Source organism: Lactuca serriola, chromosome 1 (assembly GCF_051521515.1).
Source record: "Lactuca serriola cultivar US96UC23 chromosome 1, Lser_US96UC23_V15, whole genome shotgun sequence".
In the NCBI taxonomy this organism is placed as follows: domain Eukaryota; kingdom Viridiplantae; phylum Streptophyta; class Magnoliopsida; order Asterales; family Asteraceae; genus Lactuca; species Lactuca serriola.
The window spans coordinates 51,607,857-51,627,732 of NC_136408.1; the positions used below are offsets into that span (position 1 = coordinate 51,607,857).

Here is a 19,876-nt window from a genome sequence, read left to right on the forward strand (position 1 = left end):
TTTTGAAAGGCTTGTAAAAATTAATTTTGGCCATTTTAATAGTATTATATACACGTTTAAATATTCAAAATTTGTTACCACTGTATATTTGATTTTAAAATTGGTTTAAGAAAATCACGATATCAGTTTTAAAGAAATCAAATTTTTGTTAGCTTATTTATTATTTTATTATTTTTTATTTTTAAAGGTAACCTTTGGTTTTTTGACTTGTATATTGTCTTTATACTTGCATTGTTTAATATTTAAACTAACGTTGAATATATATATATATATATATATATATATATATATATATATATATATATATATATATATATATATATATATAACTGTGTTTTATGTTAATTTCTTACTAAATAATTACTCATCACTAATATTTAAGATAAATATTAAAATGTATAAATTAGTTGTTGAAATGGCGGTAGAGGACCACTTTCGAAAGATTAGTCATATTGCATTGATATACGAGTAATTGTAAAAGCTGATGTGATATATTTAAAAGATTAATGATATTGCAGTGATGGATAACCTTAAAACAAACAAAATTAGTAAGGGTGTTCATAGACCTTAACCACCATATAAAATCACATTAAAAAGTAACTCCTCTTAAACAATGGCAAGTCATTATTCTCTCAAAAGTACCAACTGATTCTTAAAATCAAGCAGGATGTGGGGAGGTACAATTAAAGAAGGAAATAAGTTATGAACAACTAGAAGAAATAAGTTCACTAATTAAACATAAGAAGTGAATGGCCGAACATTTTTATGCATTTTCTTACTGTACTTAAAAGTTTTAAGACAACTCTAACTCACTAGTAAAAGATGTTCAAAACCACTTTTTTTATACAAGTTAGGTCTAGTTTTTAATGCAATGTTGTAGAACAAGATGGTATTTCTTGAGAAGCTCATTGATATATATATATATATATATATATATATATATATATATCATGGTTGCAGAAATCGGGATTAATCGGCGATTAAGTCGCTTGGCGTTTTCCAACCATCGAGGATTAGTCTATTAATCTGAAACAGGTTTGGCGGGATTAATCGGTATTGACGGGATTAATCGGTCAACAAAAATCAACAAAAGTAAAAAGATAAAAAAAAAATTAAAAATTTTCAAAAAATCAACTTTTTTTACTCTACAATTTTCAAAATTTCAAAAATTATACCAAAATATTCATATTTTCGTATTTTCAAAATTTCAAATTACAAAATTTCTTATTTTTTAATTTTGAAGTACTTGTTTTTCTTAAGATATATTAATATTTGATTAATTTTAATATTTTATTAATCATCTATGGTGTCCGATTAATCCACGATTAATCCTCGCCAAGACCGATTAATCCCTTAACACTAGTCGACCGTCGAGCTACCATCGAACGATTTTTTCAACCTTGATATATATATATATATATATATATATATATATATATATATATATATATATATATAAAATTAAATAAAGTGAATTAAACAGAATTTAATGTCATATTATTCATATGGCTAATTATTTTAGTATGTGTAGTAGCATAGTTAACTATTAGCTAATATACGGTTTTTAATTTTGCGTTGAAAAGTTTATGTCTTTATTAAGGAATATATTCAAATGTTGATACAACTAAATAAAAGTTTAAAATTAAATATCAAAAGTTTATATCGAACTGATATAAAATTTACCGTACTTATATTGTGAAACCAAAATAGAAAAATATTTCTATCTCAACTCAAAATCATATTTATATTTTCTTAAGATATATTAATATTTGATTAATTTTAATATTTTATTAATCATCTATGGTGTCCGATTAATCCTCGCCAAGACCGATTAATCCCTTAATACTAGTCGACCGTCGAGCTACCGTCGAACGATTTTTTCAACATTGATATATATATATATATATATATATATATATATATATATATATATATATATATATATATAGTGAATTAGACGGAATTTAATGTCATATTATTCATATGGCTAATTATTTTAGTATGTGTAGTAGCGTAGTTAATTATTAGCTAATATTCATTTTTTAATTTTGCTTTGAAAAGTTTATGTCTTTATTAAGGAATATATTCAAATATTGATACAACTAAATAAAAATTTAAAATTAAATATCAAAAGTTTATATCGAATCAATATAAAATTTACCGTACTTATATTGTGAAACCAAAACAGAAAAATATTTCTATCTCAACTCAAAATCATATTTATATTTTTAAAATAAAATAGCAATACTATTATTTGTATGGTAACATACTTTTTTTTATAATAATACATCATACTTTTTTTTATAACAATAAAAAAAATGTTTATATAAGATAAACGAAGATAAATTTTTAAAATTACATAATGTAAAAATTAAAAAGTAATAAAGTGATGTTTTTATACTTTAAATTTTTTTAAAATAAAATAAAAAAACCAAAATATTTAGTTATGTATTGTAGTTTGAGTATTTTAGATAAAGTCTAAACAACAAAAATTATTTATATATTAAATAAAATATATTTATATGATGATTAAAATTTATAAGTTTTAATTTTTTATTTATATAAATATTACATTTCGTGTAAAAATAGATATAGTTCATAGATTTCATGTAAAACAATGTTGTAAAAACTAATTTCTAAAATTCTAACTTTAAAAATATATATAATGACGAAGTTGTGAAAAATTAAGAAAAAATTTTAAAAGAAATTTGAATAAAAAAAAAGGTAAACAAGAGGGCAAAAAATATAAAAAGGAAAAAATGAAAGACTAACGAGGAAATGACACAAATGTCCTATAAAGTTTTTAGAGTTGGCCGATTCAGTTTCTAAAGTTTTTGCCGGACTTTATGAGTCCCTAAACTATGATATGAGCTGCTATTTTAATCTCTGTCAACCTATAATAGCCGGTTCACAATGCGACAGTGACCATTTAAACCAAAAAAACTCACATTGTTCCCCTATAAAGCAAAAAAAAAAAAATGGGGAACAAATTCTTATGCCACAAAATGGAAGTGATTTAGGAGAAGAGAAAACTTCCAAATGAGAAAAGAAGAAACTCTTAGTTTCAGAAATAGAATGAGCTATTGGAGAAGCAATTTTGAAAGATCCTGACATCAACAATATCAACAAGCATATTCTTCATCTAATAAAGTGAAATTCAATGGTTTGTTTCTTTGATCTTGTGGCATAAGCATTTGATCCTTGAACGTATTTTTTTGGCTTTATAGGGGCACAATATAAAATTTTTTGGTTTAAATGGTCACTGTGTATGGTGAACTCGCTATTACAGGTTGATAGAGACTAAAAGAGCAGATCGTTTCCTAGTTTAGGGACCCATAAAGCTCAACAAAAATTTTATGGATTGAATCGACCAATCCTAAAAACTTTGTAGGGCATCTGTGTCATTTCCCGAAGACTAACTTTGTAATATTTTAAATGATTATTGTGTAAAATTTCACAAATGATCACTAAGTAAGTTTCATAAAATGACATAAATTATCATTATCTACAATTCTTTCAACTTAACGGATCTATCCACGGTAAGGATCATTTGTGTGCAAGATTTGTTCATTAGGGACCATTTTAGAGAAAAAATTTCATAGGGACCGTTTCATGGAAAACGGTAAACCTAAAGGACCAATTTGTGAATTTTTTTTCAAAAAGCTTTATCTTATACGACACGCTTCTTTTTTCAAACTAACGCGGCTCTTTCTGTAACCTGCTTCTGCCCGCCCTCCCCCACGATCACACAAGCAAAAATGGCTCACATATCGACTTGGCAATTGCAAAGAAAGTTGGTCCCTGCTGAAATGGAGGAACCAGAACTTGACCCCATTAAGAATTCAAGTAAAAGGAGAAAGACAGAGAAATCAGCTTCAGCGAAGGTGAAAGCTCACAATCAGAAGAAACTCCGCCGAAAAAACCCGGATATCAACGTAATTTCAGTTGTTTACGACCGTTCTTGCTCGTTTTCATACGGAATCATCACGCAAGTTGCTATAATTTTAGTTTGATTTCTTGTAGGTAGGAAATGAGGCTGACAAGCAGCTGAAATCGTGCCATCAATGTCATAGGAGTGAAAGAGATCGCGTTGTTGAGTGCAAGAAATGTCAATCGAAGAAATATTGCGTCACATGCATGACTAAATGGTAGTAATTTTGAACTTGTAATTACATTTTCTTAAGAGAATCCTGTACAACTTTGTGATTATGTGTTCGCCTTGAAATAGGTACCCCAATGTATCGGAGGAGGAGTTTATCAAGGCTTGCCCTTTTTGTCGCAAAAATTGCAATTGCAAAGCATGCTTGCGTGACTATTCACCTAAAGTTAGTTTTTTGAAGCAAACTCTTGGTTATTGTTAGTTTGTTACTTGTGTAATTCCACATACTCATAACAAGTTTGTTAATAGTTTATGCAGGTGATGCAGGGGTATTCTTGCTCCAAACCTGATCAAATTCGATACTCAAAGCATATCATACAAAAAGTTTTGGCTTTTGTGAAACGTCTGAATGCAGACCAACTGAGGGAGAAGCTAATAGAGGCTAAGGTTAAAGGTAGCTTATTTTGATTCCTTTTCTAAGTAAGATATTCATATACTTAAAACTATAAACAAAAACCATATTTACTACTTTCCTAATATTATCTCATTGGGCAGGATTGTCTCTATCATACTTACAATTGCAAGACGCTGAGTGTGAGGTGGATGATAATATATACTGGTAGGAGTCTTGCTCTCATGGGATGACTACTTAATCTTGTTAAAGAATGTTACTGTGTTGACTATATGAAGGTATTAAAACTTATATTTTTGTGTAGTGACAAATGTGGAGCATATATCTTTGACTTGTATAGAAGTTGTGAATGTGGTTATGATCTATGCCTTGTATGTTGTCAAGATTTGCGTGAGGGAAATATGGGTATGAAATCTGGATGGAAGTTCTCTATAGATGGTAGCATTCATTGCCCACCAATTTATATTGGTGGATGTAATGAGGGAATTCTTGAGTTGAAACGTATAATGCCTGTTGATTGGGTTGTAAATATCTTGGAGAAAGCACAAGAGATATACAAAATCAACACAAGTGATGATATTGATATTCATCAAACTTCTACCAAATGTGGCATGTGTTGTTATGATTCTGAAGCTAATGAAGAAAATTCTAATGGATGTTATTTGTATTCTCTAAGTGCTAAAGACATTCAACCTCAACAAGACATGCAGCATTTCCAATTGCATTGGTCAAAAGGCGAGCCTATAGTAGTCAATGATGTGCTTTCAACTTCCTCAGGGCTAAGTTGGGAGCCAATGGTTTTGTGGCGTGCTTTTCGTGACATCACAAAAAATAGCAATCGTTCCCATACATGTGAAGTGAATGCAATCGATTGTTTTGATTGGAAAAAGGTGAGTGTTGATCTTCACAAATTCTTTAGGGGATACTCAGAAGGTGGATTCAAAAAGGAGATTTTGAAGTTAGAAGATTGGCAACCTTCTTGCTTATCTGAAGGAGAATGGCCACGTCATTTTGTTGAATTCATTGGCTGTTTGCCATTCAAAGACTACACACACCCTAAAAGTGGCTGCCTGAATGTGGCTGTTAAGTTGCCTGATTTGTCTTCCAAACCTGACATGGGTCCACGTATGGATATAGCTTATGGAAACTCTGTTACAAAGCTTCACTATGATAAATCTGATACTGTATGATTTCTTTCTTTTCTTCTTCAAACCCTATTTTGTTCTACCTTTCTTACTCTGTGTATGATTCTTAGTTTCTTCCTTACATGTTTTTTTTTTTTTAAATAACTTGCAGGTGAATGTCCTGACACATACTGAATCTCCTATCCTTTCATCCACAAAGCTTAATAATACCAAAATGGTGAAACATCAAGATGAAGCTTTAGTTTGTGAGGAGGAAGGTGCTCTGTGGGACATATTCAGGAGGCAAGATATACCTAAATTAGAGAAATATCTTTGGAATCACTCAAGTGACCTTATGCATGCTGATTGTCTTGCATTTGAGAAGATTGTTCACCCTATACATGATCGGATATTTTACCTGAACATAGAACATAAAAGGAAGCTGAAAGAGGAATTGGGTATGTCTTGATCTCGAGTATGTATTTCACTATTTTGGTGATTGTTTGTTATGTTTATACAGATTTATTGATCCTGAATAGGAATCGAACCATGGAGCTTCAAACAAAAGCTGGGTGATGCTGTTTTTATTCCAGCTGGTTGTCCGTATCAAGTTAGAAACTTGAAGGTCAGATCAGATTTTTTCTCACTATATAATACTTAATACTTGTATGAATGCAATCTTGTTTTGTTTGTTATTAATTTTGCTGATTAAAAAAAAAGCCATCTCCTTATAGTCAAGTACAAAGATTGAACTCAACTTTGTTTCACCCGAGAGTCTTGGTGAATGCATCCGCTTACAACACGAACTCCGTATGCTTCCCAACAATCACAGGGCCAAACAAAATAAGCTAAATGTAAAGTCTCTCACGTATTAAAGTATTGCTTATATTAATAAGTAATTTTATTATCTAACTTGTTACTTTTCTGTGGTATATTTAGATTGGGAAAATGATGCTATATGCATTAGACCATGCCATGATGGATTTGGCAGGGGTCAGTGATTCAAACAACCCCATTGATGATCTGAAGGTACCTGAGACTTCAAAGGGTACATAAACCATCACAATTAACCTATCTTATAGTGGCTACTTTTAAATTTCTGATTTCACATTGCAATTTGTGAAAACGCAGATGATCATGCAAATAATTTCAATAATAGCAACGGTTGGGTGAATGATACTGAGAGCGGTGACAATTCTGACCAGACCAGCAGTAATGAGTGGTTGACTGATCATACTCATGAAGCTTCTAGAACATTGATGCCTGATGAAGGATTGTGGCGGGGGAATGTTGTTGGGTTGGAGGTGAAAAAGCTACTGGAGGCTGTTGAACACCAATACCCAAACACATTTCAAGGGGTTCAAATTCGTGCAAAAGAAATGTGGATTTCCATTTTGAAAGAATTCCATGCGGTCATCAAAAGTTTTCTGGAAACATCCGTGGATGCAGTGGCGGAGGACCGGTTAGCTAACCTTCGGGAGGATCTTAAAGAATTTGAGAGGTTTGGATTTGATCTGTCGTGGGCCCACAAGAGGATAGACATGGTTGAGAAGCTTAAATTTGGAAACGAGCCTTTACAACAAGAGTTGATGGCGTTGAAAGAATCGTTAGAGCCATTGAAGGAAAGGTTGGGTGGGAGATGGAAACAGTTTGTGGAAGCTCAGGAGATGTTGAAGGTGGCACAGTTAGAGTATGATAATGCTTCAGATGCTCTGAAAAAGAAGGCACGGGAGGTGGCACACAAATTTGGTGATGAATATGATCAGGTATTGAAGGGCCATCTTGGTTTCGGTATTTTGCAAGGCTACTAGCTCACTTGTGGACTACAAGTATTCAAAATCTATCTTTTGTAATATCTAACTTAATTATTAGAAACAAACCCTGTGCCACGCCATGTTGCGGAATTTTTGTATATTTAGGCAAGAGAAGAGATGATTTACAGTATGATTAGATCTAATTATAATATAACAAGTTAAAAACTTTAAAAATAATTTAAGGCCAAAAAGAGAAAAAGGATAAATGATATGAAATACATCAATAAATTGGAAAATCCATCCATTTTCATCATCTTTGTATTTATCCAATAGTTTTGATGTGGTAATAATCTTTTTGTGCCAAATAAGCAAATCGTAAAATATATTTTATTAATAAAAATACATTTCAATGATTTTGTTGATGTGTAAAAATTAAAAAAGTTTAATTGTAAAATCTCATAAAAACTATTTTAAACGAAATAAAGATAATACTTTTAATGTGGATACGACCAAATGAAATTTATGGAAAAAATATTATAGAAAAGTTTAAATATCTAGAACCCTAAGAGTAAAAATTGGATAAGAAAACTAAAAAAAATTGAGGGAGAAAGTATTAGAGTTAAAGTGAAATACGTATAATCTTAGAGGTAAATTCACATAAAAACCCGAAAGAATGAAGGCTGTATTTCAAAATATCCAAAATTCTACGTAAAAAGAATAAATAAAACCAATGCTGTTACGATTGCAACTCCGACACGATCCTACGACCGCATCTAAGTAAATTTATCTCAAGGATTGTTTTTCGGAAAGATTGTTGTAAGATTGTAGGATCGTAAGATCGTAGGATCGATACTATTTTTTTTTCTTGAATTAACTATGTATAATATATATTTTGAATTGTTTAATGATGTATTGGATATGTATTTTTATATTTTATATTATTTATTGTTAACTTAATAATTAAGAGATGGATGAAAATGTATTTGTTATGTACTAAAATATTTTTGGTAGGATCTTACGATCACAATCTTACAAAATGAAAAAAAAATTATATAAGATTCCGATCTTTACAACTTTGAATAAAACCAAAAAATTACAAATTTCGTTGTAGCGAAAGGAACTTAATATGGGTCTCTCAAGTAATAGATAACGAGAGATTTCATTGGAGTGAAAATGAACTGAATTTGGGTCTCCCAGGTGATAGATAAAAAGTAAGAAGTCAGTAATAGAAAAACATAAAAATTTATTTGTAAGAAGGGAATCGTACTCAGTTGTCAAGATCTTTTACAATCTACAAAACGACACAACACCATACTTATACAAATTAATAAGACAGGTGATAAAAATATTATTATAACTATTAATCAAGAGTTAATAATTGTTATGTGCCATTTAAAAATGGTTAATAACTGTTATAACTTAAAGTTTTTTTTTGTTTGTATTGTTTTCGGGAAACAAAAATTCAATTAATTAGAATCATGACCGAATACATTGTTTTCGCATGATTTAAATACATTGACTTCAACGACATGTCTTCACCTTCGTTTTTCAATTAAGTAGAGTTGTGTACATTTCAGTTTGCTTGTGGCAGGCGATAGCAGTGTTCGGTTTTCATCGGAGTTGAAACAGTAAACGAATTTCAAAAATCTTCAGTGACATGTGGAAATCGATTTTTAAAAACCGATCTTATATGTAAGCTTTAGAGTGTCGATTGATTTTAAAAAATCGAACCACAACTCAAACAAGGCGTCGGCTAGGGTTATGGCAAGAGAAGAGAGGGATTGGTCGAGAGGAAACCGATGAGTTTTCTAGAGATGTTTTCGGTGAGAAAAAAGAGGAATGGGAGGCTAAGGTTTGGTTACTTGTGATTGGATACAATGGCGGTGGAAGGATGAAAATTGAGGGAGACAATGTTGCAGTTTTTATAAACGGAGGTGATCACACATAAAAATTGATGTCAAAATTAATTTAAAAAAAACAACCAAGAGGAACCAAATAATGTTCATAAGGTGCTCCCTCGGAATATATATATATATATATATATATATATATATATATATATATATATATATATATATATATATAGAGAGAGAGAGAGAGAGAGAGAGAGAGAGAGAGAAATGAGTTCTATGGAAAACGAATAACTAGGGCAACATATAGAGGAAGCAATAATCAAGTGCCACGTATTCATTTCTTTATTCACAAGTAATATATTGTGGAAGTTATTTAACTAGACCAACATATGCAAGAACCAATAATAGTCTTTTTAGCTTGACTAGGGACTAAATCCGATATAAAACCGAATGATACAGACCCCTGAGTTGGAAAAAAAAATATTGATCAAACGCGCAAAGTACATCAATTTAATTTACAATTAAAGTAACACATGGTAAAATACTATAAAAATTAAATCAAATTAACAAAAAGAAGAGTAGTTTTAAGTTTGATGATGAATAAACACACAAATAAATTGGCTCAGAAGAGCATAATCTATAAATTTAGAACTTTTGGACGACCAAAATAGTCCGTAAAGTACATCAAATGTTTTTGTAAAAGCCTCCAATTATCTTTATGTTCACACAAAACTTTATATTATAACTAGTAGGTATGCCCACGCTCCGCATGGGACGGAGGTTTTTTTTGGTTTAGTAAGCAGTTAACCTTGTTTAAATAGTAGCAATTGGAAATGAATTACAACATTTTCTTTGGGTAAAGGTCCTCACACATGTAAATGTAATTGTCATCAGGTGCAATTCCAACGCCTGTTGGATCAACAAAAATATTTTCCAACAGTTGGGTTCTTGAAGGAGCATGTGTTTCATTTTTTTCCCTTCCGCTTTCTACCACGACATTGCAACCTCCAAATTCACCTATGTTCTTCTCATTTCTGTTTCAAGTTTTGCTTTCTGGTGACTTTCCCATGCTTGAATTTTTATCTCTTCGTGTATAAATCCGAACATACATCATAAATAATGTTTAAAAAAAATTAAAAGGTGAAATAACATTAAAAAAAACAAATAAGAGTAGATGCCCGTTTTACCCTTTTGTTTAAAAACACATACTTTGCATTAAGTTAAGATTCTCGGCATATTCTCACGCAACCACCCGTTTCTCAAACTCAACTCTGAACGCCTCCTCAGCCAAAATGTCCGTGGTGCACTCCATCGCCTTCTTTTCCGTGTCTTCTTTACTTGTCCAAGCCGCAATGTTCATTTTTCCAAGTTGTACCCCTACCTGTAAAGGTCCGATTAATCCAACAGAACCTGAACACAATAATAAACACACAACTATGAGAAATTGAAAAATCAAAAATCGAATCAGTGCCTAATGAAGCAATAGGAACCTGCAATGGAAACTGATTGCCCGTTTGGATCAATGATATAATTTCATGAATTTCTTATATAAACTATAATATATCATATAAAGCAATATCCAATTTTCTACAATATATTTAAAAAAGGATGTCTAACTTTCTATTCTATCTGAACAATCAGCATCTAATTTATCTAAACTAAATAATTTTTGATTGATAGTGATGGTAATGATCGATTTTTACATACATAAAAATGGTCAAATTTTAGTTTCATAATATTTGGATTTAGATAAAAAGTTGATCCTGAAGATAACAAATAGATTGTTGAACATGTAATTTGTTAAAGTTATATATAGGTATTAATAAATAAAATTATATGTAAAATTGTTGACTACATGAAAGACATAATATTAAAAAAAAAGTGATTATATTGTAATGATACCTTCCTTCCAGTTTCGAACTCAAGAGTGGGTTCTCCTGTTAATTCGATTGCAACAACTCTAACAAGGTGAACATTTCAACATAATTTTGGGAATTTATAGTGAAGCAATGACCTTTGCTAGAAATCATATCGAAAAAAATGTGCAAGGATAACAATAAGCGCAGGTTATTGAATTTTCATTTGTTACAATTCTATCAAAATACAAAAAGTGTAAAATTTAACCACCAAAACAAAGTTATTAGTATTAAGAGCCGAAAAGGTCCAACATGTAAGAAAGAGTTGTAATTGGTATATAAACAATCACCTTATAGAGATCATCGTATGTAACTCTTCTATGCTTGGCCTTCACTTCCTGTGTTATTAAATACGTAATCAACACAAATTAACTTTATCATTAACAATACAAAAAGACACTGGAAAACACATTCTGAAGAGGGACAAATAAAGATTAAGATTGATCAATTTGGGCTTAATTTCTTTGTATTCATGATTGAAAAACGAAAAACTATACTTTATTGTAAAAATTGCATTAGACCTCTAGAAAACTGTAACCACTTATAGTATATGAATATACAAATAAAAATTTTATCACCTCATCTTTTTGCAAGAAAACTGTAGAAAATTGTAACCATTTATGATGAATGCAAATTGGATTTGTATCACGTGATCTTTGCACAATGCTTTTTAGAGACCTCTGAATCATGCGTTGATAAAGTAATAAAAGGAAAAATACAGTTAATAACTTTTGGAAAACCAAAAGGATAAAGTTGACATAAAATATAAAGGGAAGAGAAGTTTGCAAACCTGGACACCACAAATATATTCCCTAATACTCCATGGTCCAAATCCAAGGTTTAAAGGCTGAAAGTTAAGCTTCAAGTTATTGCATATATGGTTATAACTATCCCAAATAAAATGGTCATCAATGTGTACCTTATAGTTTCTGACGACTTCTCCCACCAAAGCCAACTCCGGTGGTCCAGCTTCTTCGGAAAAAGCTTTGGATTCCTGATTTCCACACTTCATTGGTGTAGTTGGAGAGAAAAAACAATGTTGTGAAGAACATCTGAAATTTGTTGATTCTTAATGGTTGGATATATAAGAAATAATCAATGAAAAAAATATTTAAAAGAGGTGTTAAATATACGTGACTTCTATAGAAATCCATGACAAAAGAACATTTGAACATTCTTTGAGACATTTTGTCGAGCACCCGATGTGCATTGTATCCATAATAAAATTGTAAACATAATTCATTACTTCTAACTAACCTAAGAAGAAAAAAAAACAAATTTAAGGTGTTCAAAAGTATAAAATAACTAATATGGAGAAAAGGTTCATACCTATAAAGATCATCATTTTTTCAACTTACAGGAAGTCACGGAGAATTCAGAAGGCAAAAAGACATACATGATTTACAAAGTGAAGTGAAGGTTTGGTTGTCAGAACTAAAATGGTTTGGTGAATCGATTGTTAGAGGGCGGACCAAGTTTGGTGATTCGGTGGTGTTAGAAGGCGCTAATCCAGAAAACCACGCACCTCCTACTTCCAGTTGTTGTTCGACTCACCCTCAATCTCTCACTTCGTCTTTCCCCTTCCCTCTCAATTTCTGGTAACAATGGGTCGCGAACGAAGCAAATCCAAATAGATACAAAGTGAGAATTAGCGGATACCCTAAAATTTTGAAGAAGTTTAAGAATTTGTAACGTAAGACAAAACGTTGATGATATTGCGATCAATAGTGAGTAAATCAATCATATTAAAACCAAGAAAATTAGTTCAGGAGTTGACTAACCAAATCGTAATGCAATACGATGGTGAAGTGAACGATAACAGAAGAGAGAAGGAGGAGGGGCAGAGAACTGATTCTTCTTGGATGTGGAGATTTTAGATAAAAGGTAATGGGTTTGCTGATTCAGGAGATACAACCGATTAAGGGATGATAATGGTGATCGAGTCGGTCACATTTTAGGGGAACGACGGGAGAATAACAGAGATAGAGAGCATATGAGGGGGTACCTTGAAAGAGAAGGCGGTGACACCAATCGATATATTTGGGGCGGTGGCGGACACGATTCAGACTATGAGGCAGACACGTGTAAGGAAGAGACTAAGAAAAAGTAAATGTGGATCACACGTGGCGTACACATCGACCCAACCATTGACTACCCACTTTCAATGAGGCAAATTCAGGTCCACAAAAAACTGAGAAAATAGCATAAAACGCCCCTTACAAAAAGCAAGCGAGAATTGCAATCAAACCCATAAACAGGGGACCTTTTCTGCCAATTTTCTTATGAAAGTATATTGTAGTTAAGCAAAGAGAATTTTAATATATATATATATATATATATATATATATATATATATATATATATATATATATATATAAAAGAAAAATACAAATAATTATTCATATCTTCAAAATTTGATTACACATATTATTTTTTCGCATATAGATGTATGATTGTACCTTTTTCAATATAAGTGAATAATTAGTTGAGTTTTTTATATTTTTCTAAACTAGTTGTGAAACCGTATGTTAAACGGGTTGGATAAAACAAAAAATTAACCATGAAGGTTTAAATAAAAATTTATTTGAATTTTAAATTTGATTTTTTAAAAGCAAACATATTAAATACTATATGCGTTGTAATATTATAATTTATTTGTTATTTTCAATTAAGGCGACTATTAAATGAGATGTAAATATGAATATGTTAATTAAGAAAATATAAAAAAAAATGAGAAAATGACAAATGAAAAGATATTTATTCAAAAATACCAAAAAATGACATGTGTCCAAATTAATGAAAGAGTGACATATGACAAAATTATTTTCATTTATCAAGAGGGATTTATCTAGATATAAAAATAATTAAAGAGTTTTTCGAACATAAATAGATAATTCTATATTTCAATGTATTTTATTTTAGAGTATAAGAGTTTATCTAAAAAAATTAATTAAAAAGTTTTCGAACATAAATAGATAATTCTATATTTCTATGTATTTTATTTTGCAATTTTGTCGAATTAAAACAACGTGTTTACCCGTGCAAGTGTATGACACGTGTGTTAGAGGAGCGTGGATAACGCGCTAGATCCCTGGGACACCGTCGCCAGCAGCTCAATGTTGAAGAAGCGCTCCTGCCCTTCCCTGCAGTTCCTCCCCACCGCCGCAGCCGTCATGTCCCTCCGTCCTTCCCCATCTGTAATCACCCTATCCATCCCCTTCAAACCTCACACACGCATTCACTCACTCGCCCATATACTAATGACACTTTATCCAATTTCCACTTCATACTAATTGAGTTTTCCTTGTTGTTGTACATGGCAGTACAGAGGCGGCCGGAATCAATGGCGAGGCAGAGGATTCTCCAATCGTCCGCACGCAACCGACAAGATTATCAGCGGTAATAACGATGATAATGGTGAATTCCGGCCAGATTATAATCCTCCGCCGCCGCGTTCCCATTTTCGACCTAATTCCGATCCACGTTTTAATCAGGGCCAATATGTTCAGCCACGGGGACAGCCACCTCCACCGTATTCAAATCCATACCAACAGTTCGCGCCACCACCTCTTTACTATCAGAATCAACAGTTTCAACAGCAAGGACAACCTCGCCCGCATTTTAATCCAAATCAACAGTTCAGGCCACCTCCATTTTACAATCAAGGCCAACAGCAGTCGAATTTTGATCAGAACCAACAGTTTCGGCCGCAAGGACAGCCACCACAGCCTTATGGACAGTTTCGCCCGCAACAGCGGTTCCGGCAGCGTCCGTCGAAGCCATTGGACTATCGTAATTGGGAGCAAGCAAAACCAGGGCCTCCTCCTGGATGCGGTAAGTAATGTCCGTGTAAAATTCTGTAACTTTCTTCAAGTTGGCATTAACATATTGGTAAACATTTGTGCAGAGCGATTTACAATCCTTTCTTACAATATTCTTGCTGATTACCTTGCTATTAATCATCGAAACAAACTTTACTTTCACATTCCTCGCCATATTTTGGATTGGGAGTTTCGGAAAAGAAATATCATGTTTGAGCTGGGATTGTGGTCGGCTGATATATTATGCTTTCAGGTTTCTCCTCTGTCTCATGTTCTGTTAAGCTTTCTTTCTATTTCCTTTTACAGTCTGAGTGTCCATACTCTATAAAATTGAGTTTGAAGTAAATAAAAGTCTTAGCTCTCATTAGTTGTTTGTTTTCTGTTTTTTACAGTAGTTTATTCATTTATGCAGGAGGTTGATAGATTTGAGGATTTTGAGGAAGACTTAAAGATGCGGGGCTACAGTGGTATTTGGAAGGTAAATGCTGTTAGTGGTGTCAATGTCTCTGTGTGGGAATTTTCAAATTTGTTTGTTTGTTTCTAATTTTTCTCCTTTTTCTGTCTATCAGATGAGAACTGGTGAGGCAGTTGATGGTTGTGCAATATTTTGGCGTTCATCAAGGTATCCCTTCATTTTCATCATATGCTTTTACTATGAAATCAGTTGTGAGATTTAGGCTCTTATCCTAGATTCAAGCTTTTACATGAGGAAGCCATTGAGTACAATAAGCTTGGACTGAGGGATAATGTGGCTCAGATATGTGTTCTAGAGGTGTGTTTGTGCTTAAATGAAGTGTTAAAAACTTACAAAATGCATATTTGTGTTCATTATTTCACTAAATGTTATTCTTACATTGAACAGTCACTAAATGGCAAAAGTTCCACCGAATCACCTACACCAATATGGTAAGTTTAAGTTTAGCATATTCTTCTATTTTTATAAATTCTTCTATTCTTACATTGAACACTTTTTATGTGACTGCAGCTCTAATAAAGTAGTCATATGTAATATTCATGTGCTTTTCAATCCTAAAAGGGGAGAGATTAAGCTTGGACAGGTATATATCTGTTTATGCAAAGATGTCATGATTTGTGAACCTTGTAAATTTACTTCTCCTTCACATTTCGCAAACAGGTTAGGGTTCTTCTAGAAAGAGCTTATGCTACATCAAAACTTTGGGATAATGCTCCTGTTGTTCTTTGTGGAGATTTTAACTCTACCCCTAAGGTATGTATGATGTATCTTAACTCTTCCATTGTACATATCTAAACCTCAAATTTTGACTGTATTTATATCCCAATAACTGTTTCCTCTTTTTTACTTCAGAGTTCATTGTATAACTTCATATCAGATCAAAAGGTTAAAATTTAAATAACGTTCCAAATACTAAAAGTTGGTTAAATTTGTTATTCTTTGCTAAATTTACCTCTCCATGCAGTTAAATGTATCTGAACTTCCTAGAAACAAGATATCAGGTCAAGATTCTGGTGAAATTCGACCCAAAAGACAGTTTACTAATACTTTCAGGTATGTATCAATATCATCATATCATAATCTATTTAGAAATTACAAAATGATGGCTAAAAATAAATAGGTTGCATATTTTTGTAGAACTCAGCCAACTGATAATGCAACTCAATCTCCTGATAACAAGGAAGTCCAGCAGGAAGACGAAAAAACCACTAGTTTGCTTCCTGATAAAACACATGAACATGAAAAAGTTGAGGGCAATGCTGGAAACACTACTGTGACATTATCAACAGAAGAAATATTTGAAGGCATGGAAGATGTATCTGTAAGTGTGAGTGAGGATTCCACTTCATTTTTGTCTGAGTTACACGGGGCTGATGGATCTGAGTTTGTGGGAGTGAACATGAGCTCTGAGGGTGGTGAGCTGGATTCAGGAGGAACTCCTGAGAAGTCTGGTTATGGTTATGACCCATCAGGGTGGACCCCAATGGAAATAGAGGCTGCAACAGGAAGTTCAGAATGCACAACTATGGAACATCCTTTGAGATTAAGAAGCACTTATTCAGAAGTTGAGGTGCCCATCTTTCTCTTCTTGTTTGCATCCAATTTATTTATTTTAAAAGTTAACGAGTTTTTGTAATTATGTTTGTAACTTTGTATTTTAGGATTATTCAGGAACAAGAGACTCGAATGGGGAGCCCCAGGTGACTAGCTACCATAGGACTTTCCAAGGGACAGTTGATTACATTTGGTGACTCATCATCTCCCTTTCATATATATATATATATATATTTTTAATTATAAAAAAAAAAAAAAAAAAAAAAAAAAAAAAAAAAACAAGGTTTGACTCGTATTTGTTTACATGAAGGCGATCTGATGGTCTCCAGACTGTGAGGATCCTTGCTCCTATACCAAAACATGCAATGCAGTGGACTCCTGGATTTCCTACAAAGGTATCTTTTACTTGTATTTATTCTTATCATTATGTTATGTGAGTTATGAGAATATGTTATTTGGATATATATGTCAAAATAATTTTTGTCTTGACAGAGATGGGGAAGTGATCATGTTGCATTGGTTGCTGAGTTGGCTTTCAGTAAAGACGTGAATGATGAAACATCACAAGATGTTTAGGTATGGATCTTTTATTCTTCCTTTTATGTTAGTGGCATTATTGTCTTTTGTCTGTAAATTAGGCTTTTTAACTCTTCTATTCAAAAGCCAATATACATACTTTCTTTAGGCTTCATATCAGTGTATAGATGATCTTTTCCATGTATACGGATGATAATTAACTTTTTGATGGATTCTTGTTTGATTATATCAGTTTGCAAGAATGAGGCTATACGTGAAGATCCTACAATGACTTAGATAACAAAGAGGATTTGTGTTTTGCTAAAGCCTAAAATACAAGTATCTTTGGAATGTAATTCTCACCTAAAATATGTTTACGTGGGCTGATTTGACAAAGGTTAGGTTATGTGTATATTTATACATTTCTGTTGTGACTTTTTAAGCAATAGGAATGATTAATTGCAAATGACATATTAGCTCTTTTGCTTTGGTTATCAAATCCATAACAGTGATGCTATGCTAACTTTTACTCTATTTTATATAAGAGAGAGCATGATAGCTGTTATGTTATTGTAAGAGGTAGATGATCGTCCCAACTTCCCCAAAAATTGTTTACTCCGAGCATATTGAAAATTCAAAAAATATCTGTATCTAGAATATCAACTTATACAAGCAGAAGTTCCCAAAAGCTAATACAAGAGGTTATAAGAATAGATGAAGCATATTACTGAATATTTGTGTTGATTCCATATCACTATGGTGAATTCTCGGATTGATGTTATGATTATGTTTGAATAGAACATAAAAATATCATGTGAAACACAACATTTTGAGGAAAAAACTGCTCGTTTTTGTGGGTATGGTCTAATAACCTTTTAACTTGCAAAAATAGTTGTTTTGATGTAGTTTAGTTGTGGATTTGAACCCTAATATATATGTTTATTTATTTTTAATTTGTCATTAGTATATTATTATTTTAAATGGGTTCCATCAACCTTTACCTCCCTTCCATACCAAGTAATCTCTCCAGAGTGCTGGTTCGTCTTCTCCGATGAATTGATTAGATATTTAGATTTGAGGTAAACAACGCATCTAGCCCTTGATGATGTACATACAATAAACAAAATGAACAGTTGTTTGATTAATCCATTATTCTGATAAACGTAATCAATGATCAGTTGTTTGATTGTTTGATTAACTAATTAGTAATTTATGATGCAAAACTTCACAAGCCGTTTGGGCAAATATCCATTGCAAAAACAAGTTTGAATATTTAACCCATTTGCAAATTAATAGAAATCAAACATGTTAGGAGATTGAACACATTTTGATTTGCCCATTGCACTCTTGGGCCATGAGGTGTACAAACCCCACGTTTGCGGTGAGATGAAGTGGTTGTGCGGTGAACAACACACCTTGTGGTGTGGTGTGAATCCCCGCCTCTTTCTCCCTTATCTTCCTTCAGGTCTCTTTTTTACCACTATAAATATACAACTTTTACTCATCATTTCACACAACTTTCTACAATTTCTAACATTATCCAAACCTTCATTTATCGAAATGAATCCAAACAACCATTCCACCAATCTCACCCATGATCTGGTCGAAACAAATCACGTGGAAGTGGTTCAATGATCAATTCGAAATGTTGTTGGACCATCCGGCCTAGAAACGGAAAAGGAAAGGTGTCCACTAAAAAACATAGGAATCCCCTCAATAGTGGACATCGCAAGAAGAAAAAGTGTTAGCATGTCATGGGTTGATATATACGAGGATTCCAAACACGAAAATGTTCTAGCAAATGATCATTTTTGGCAACGCATCTGTGATGTGTACCATTCAAAACACTAATTGACGACCAAGTCTATTGATGTGAACAAGACTCTCACAAAGTTCAACGAGACCTACAACAATTTGAAAAGTCAACAAAAAACAGGGATAGTGATATAAACATTTTCGAGACGATGATAGAAATATTTAAGATCGAAAATAAAGGGAGGTCGTTCAAATATGTCGATATTTGGAAGTTCGTATTCGTTTTCCAGAAATGGAAGGAGTTACGTGAAAAAAATCGATTCGAATTTGTGAAAACCCTTTGGCTATCATGAGTTACACCCAGAGTCTCCCATCCTAGACGTATATACATAAGGATGCTCCAAAATATAGTTTTCAAATTAACAATGGCTCAATTGAGCAACATACTTTCCAAAAAGAGATTCTACGCTATACACAAAGAATACATATAGTAAACACATTACACATAGGGAAGACGATTACAGCAACTCCTCAAAGCATATCCAATATATAGTAGCATAGAAAACATCTTAAAATAAGAAATCAATATAGGACTTG

At 32.4% G+C, this 19,876-nt stretch overlaps 2 protein-coding genes across 2 annotated transcripts; both read left to right on the forward strand.

The window, feature by feature from the left end:
• The first annotated feature begins 3,726 nt into the window (after positions 1-3,726).
• LOC145088136 (lysine-specific demethylase JMJ26-like) lies at positions 3,727-7,596 on the forward strand. Its single transcript, XM_079026358.1, has 11 exons — positions 3,727-3,935; positions 4,024-4,148; positions 4,229-4,325; positions 4,409-4,553; positions 4,655-4,718; positions 4,816-5,695; positions 5,808-6,093; positions 6,175-6,260; positions 6,370-6,489; positions 6,575-6,683; positions 6,767-7,596. The coding sequence occupies exons 1-11, from the start codon at positions 3,759-3,761 to the stop codon at positions 7,444-7,446; spliced, it is 2,769 nt and encodes a 922-aa protein (XP_078882484.1). The 5' UTR covers positions 3,727-3,758; the 3' UTR covers positions 7,447-7,596.
• A 6,602-nt stretch (positions 7,597-14,198) lies between these two features.
• LOC145088144 (DNAse I-like superfamily protein) lies at positions 14,199-18,023 on the forward strand. Its single transcript, XM_079026366.1, has 16 exons — positions 14,199-14,355; positions 14,482-14,992; positions 15,066-15,232; positions 15,392-15,457; positions 15,549-15,601; positions 15,670-15,751; positions 15,842-15,885; positions 15,965-16,037; positions 16,115-16,207; positions 16,307-16,339; positions 16,419-16,507; positions 16,592-17,024; positions 17,116-17,201; positions 17,319-17,403; positions 17,501-17,584; positions 17,778-18,023. Exons 1-15 carry the CDS (start codon positions 14,275-14,277, stop codon positions 17,582-17,584), a joined length of 1,980 nt encoding a protein of 659 aa, XP_078882492.1. The 5' UTR covers positions 14,199-14,274; the 3' UTR covers positions 17,778-18,023.
• The last annotated feature ends 1,853 nt before the right edge of the window (positions 18,024-19,876 follow it).

Bases quoted from the DNA above. Each gene is read 5' to 3' on its own strand.
- LOC145088144 (XM_079026366.1), top strand. From the start codon at position 14,275: ATGTTGAAGAAGCGCTCCTGCCCTTCCCTGCAGTTCCTCCCCACCGCC. The intron at 15,602-15,669 runs GTATCCCTTCAT...CTCTTATCCTAG, and splicing joins ATATTTTGGCGTTCATCAAG to ATTCAAGCTTTTACATGAGG. The intron at 16,340-16,418 runs GTTAAAATTTAA...CTCTCCATGCAG, and splicing joins ACTTCATATCAGATCAAAAG to TTAAATGTATCTGAACTTCC.
- LOC145088136 (XM_079026358.1), top strand. From the start codon at position 3,759: ATGGCTCACATATCGACTTGGCAATTGCAAAGAAAGTTGGTCCCTGCT. The intron at 4,326-4,408 runs GTTAGTTTTTTG...GTTTGTTAATAG, and splicing joins TGCGTGACTATTCACCTAAA to TTTATGCAGGTGATGCAGGG. The intron at 4,719-4,815 runs GTAGGAGTCTTG...ATTTTTGTGTAG, and splicing joins GTGGATGATAATATATACTG to TGACAAATGTGGAGCATATA.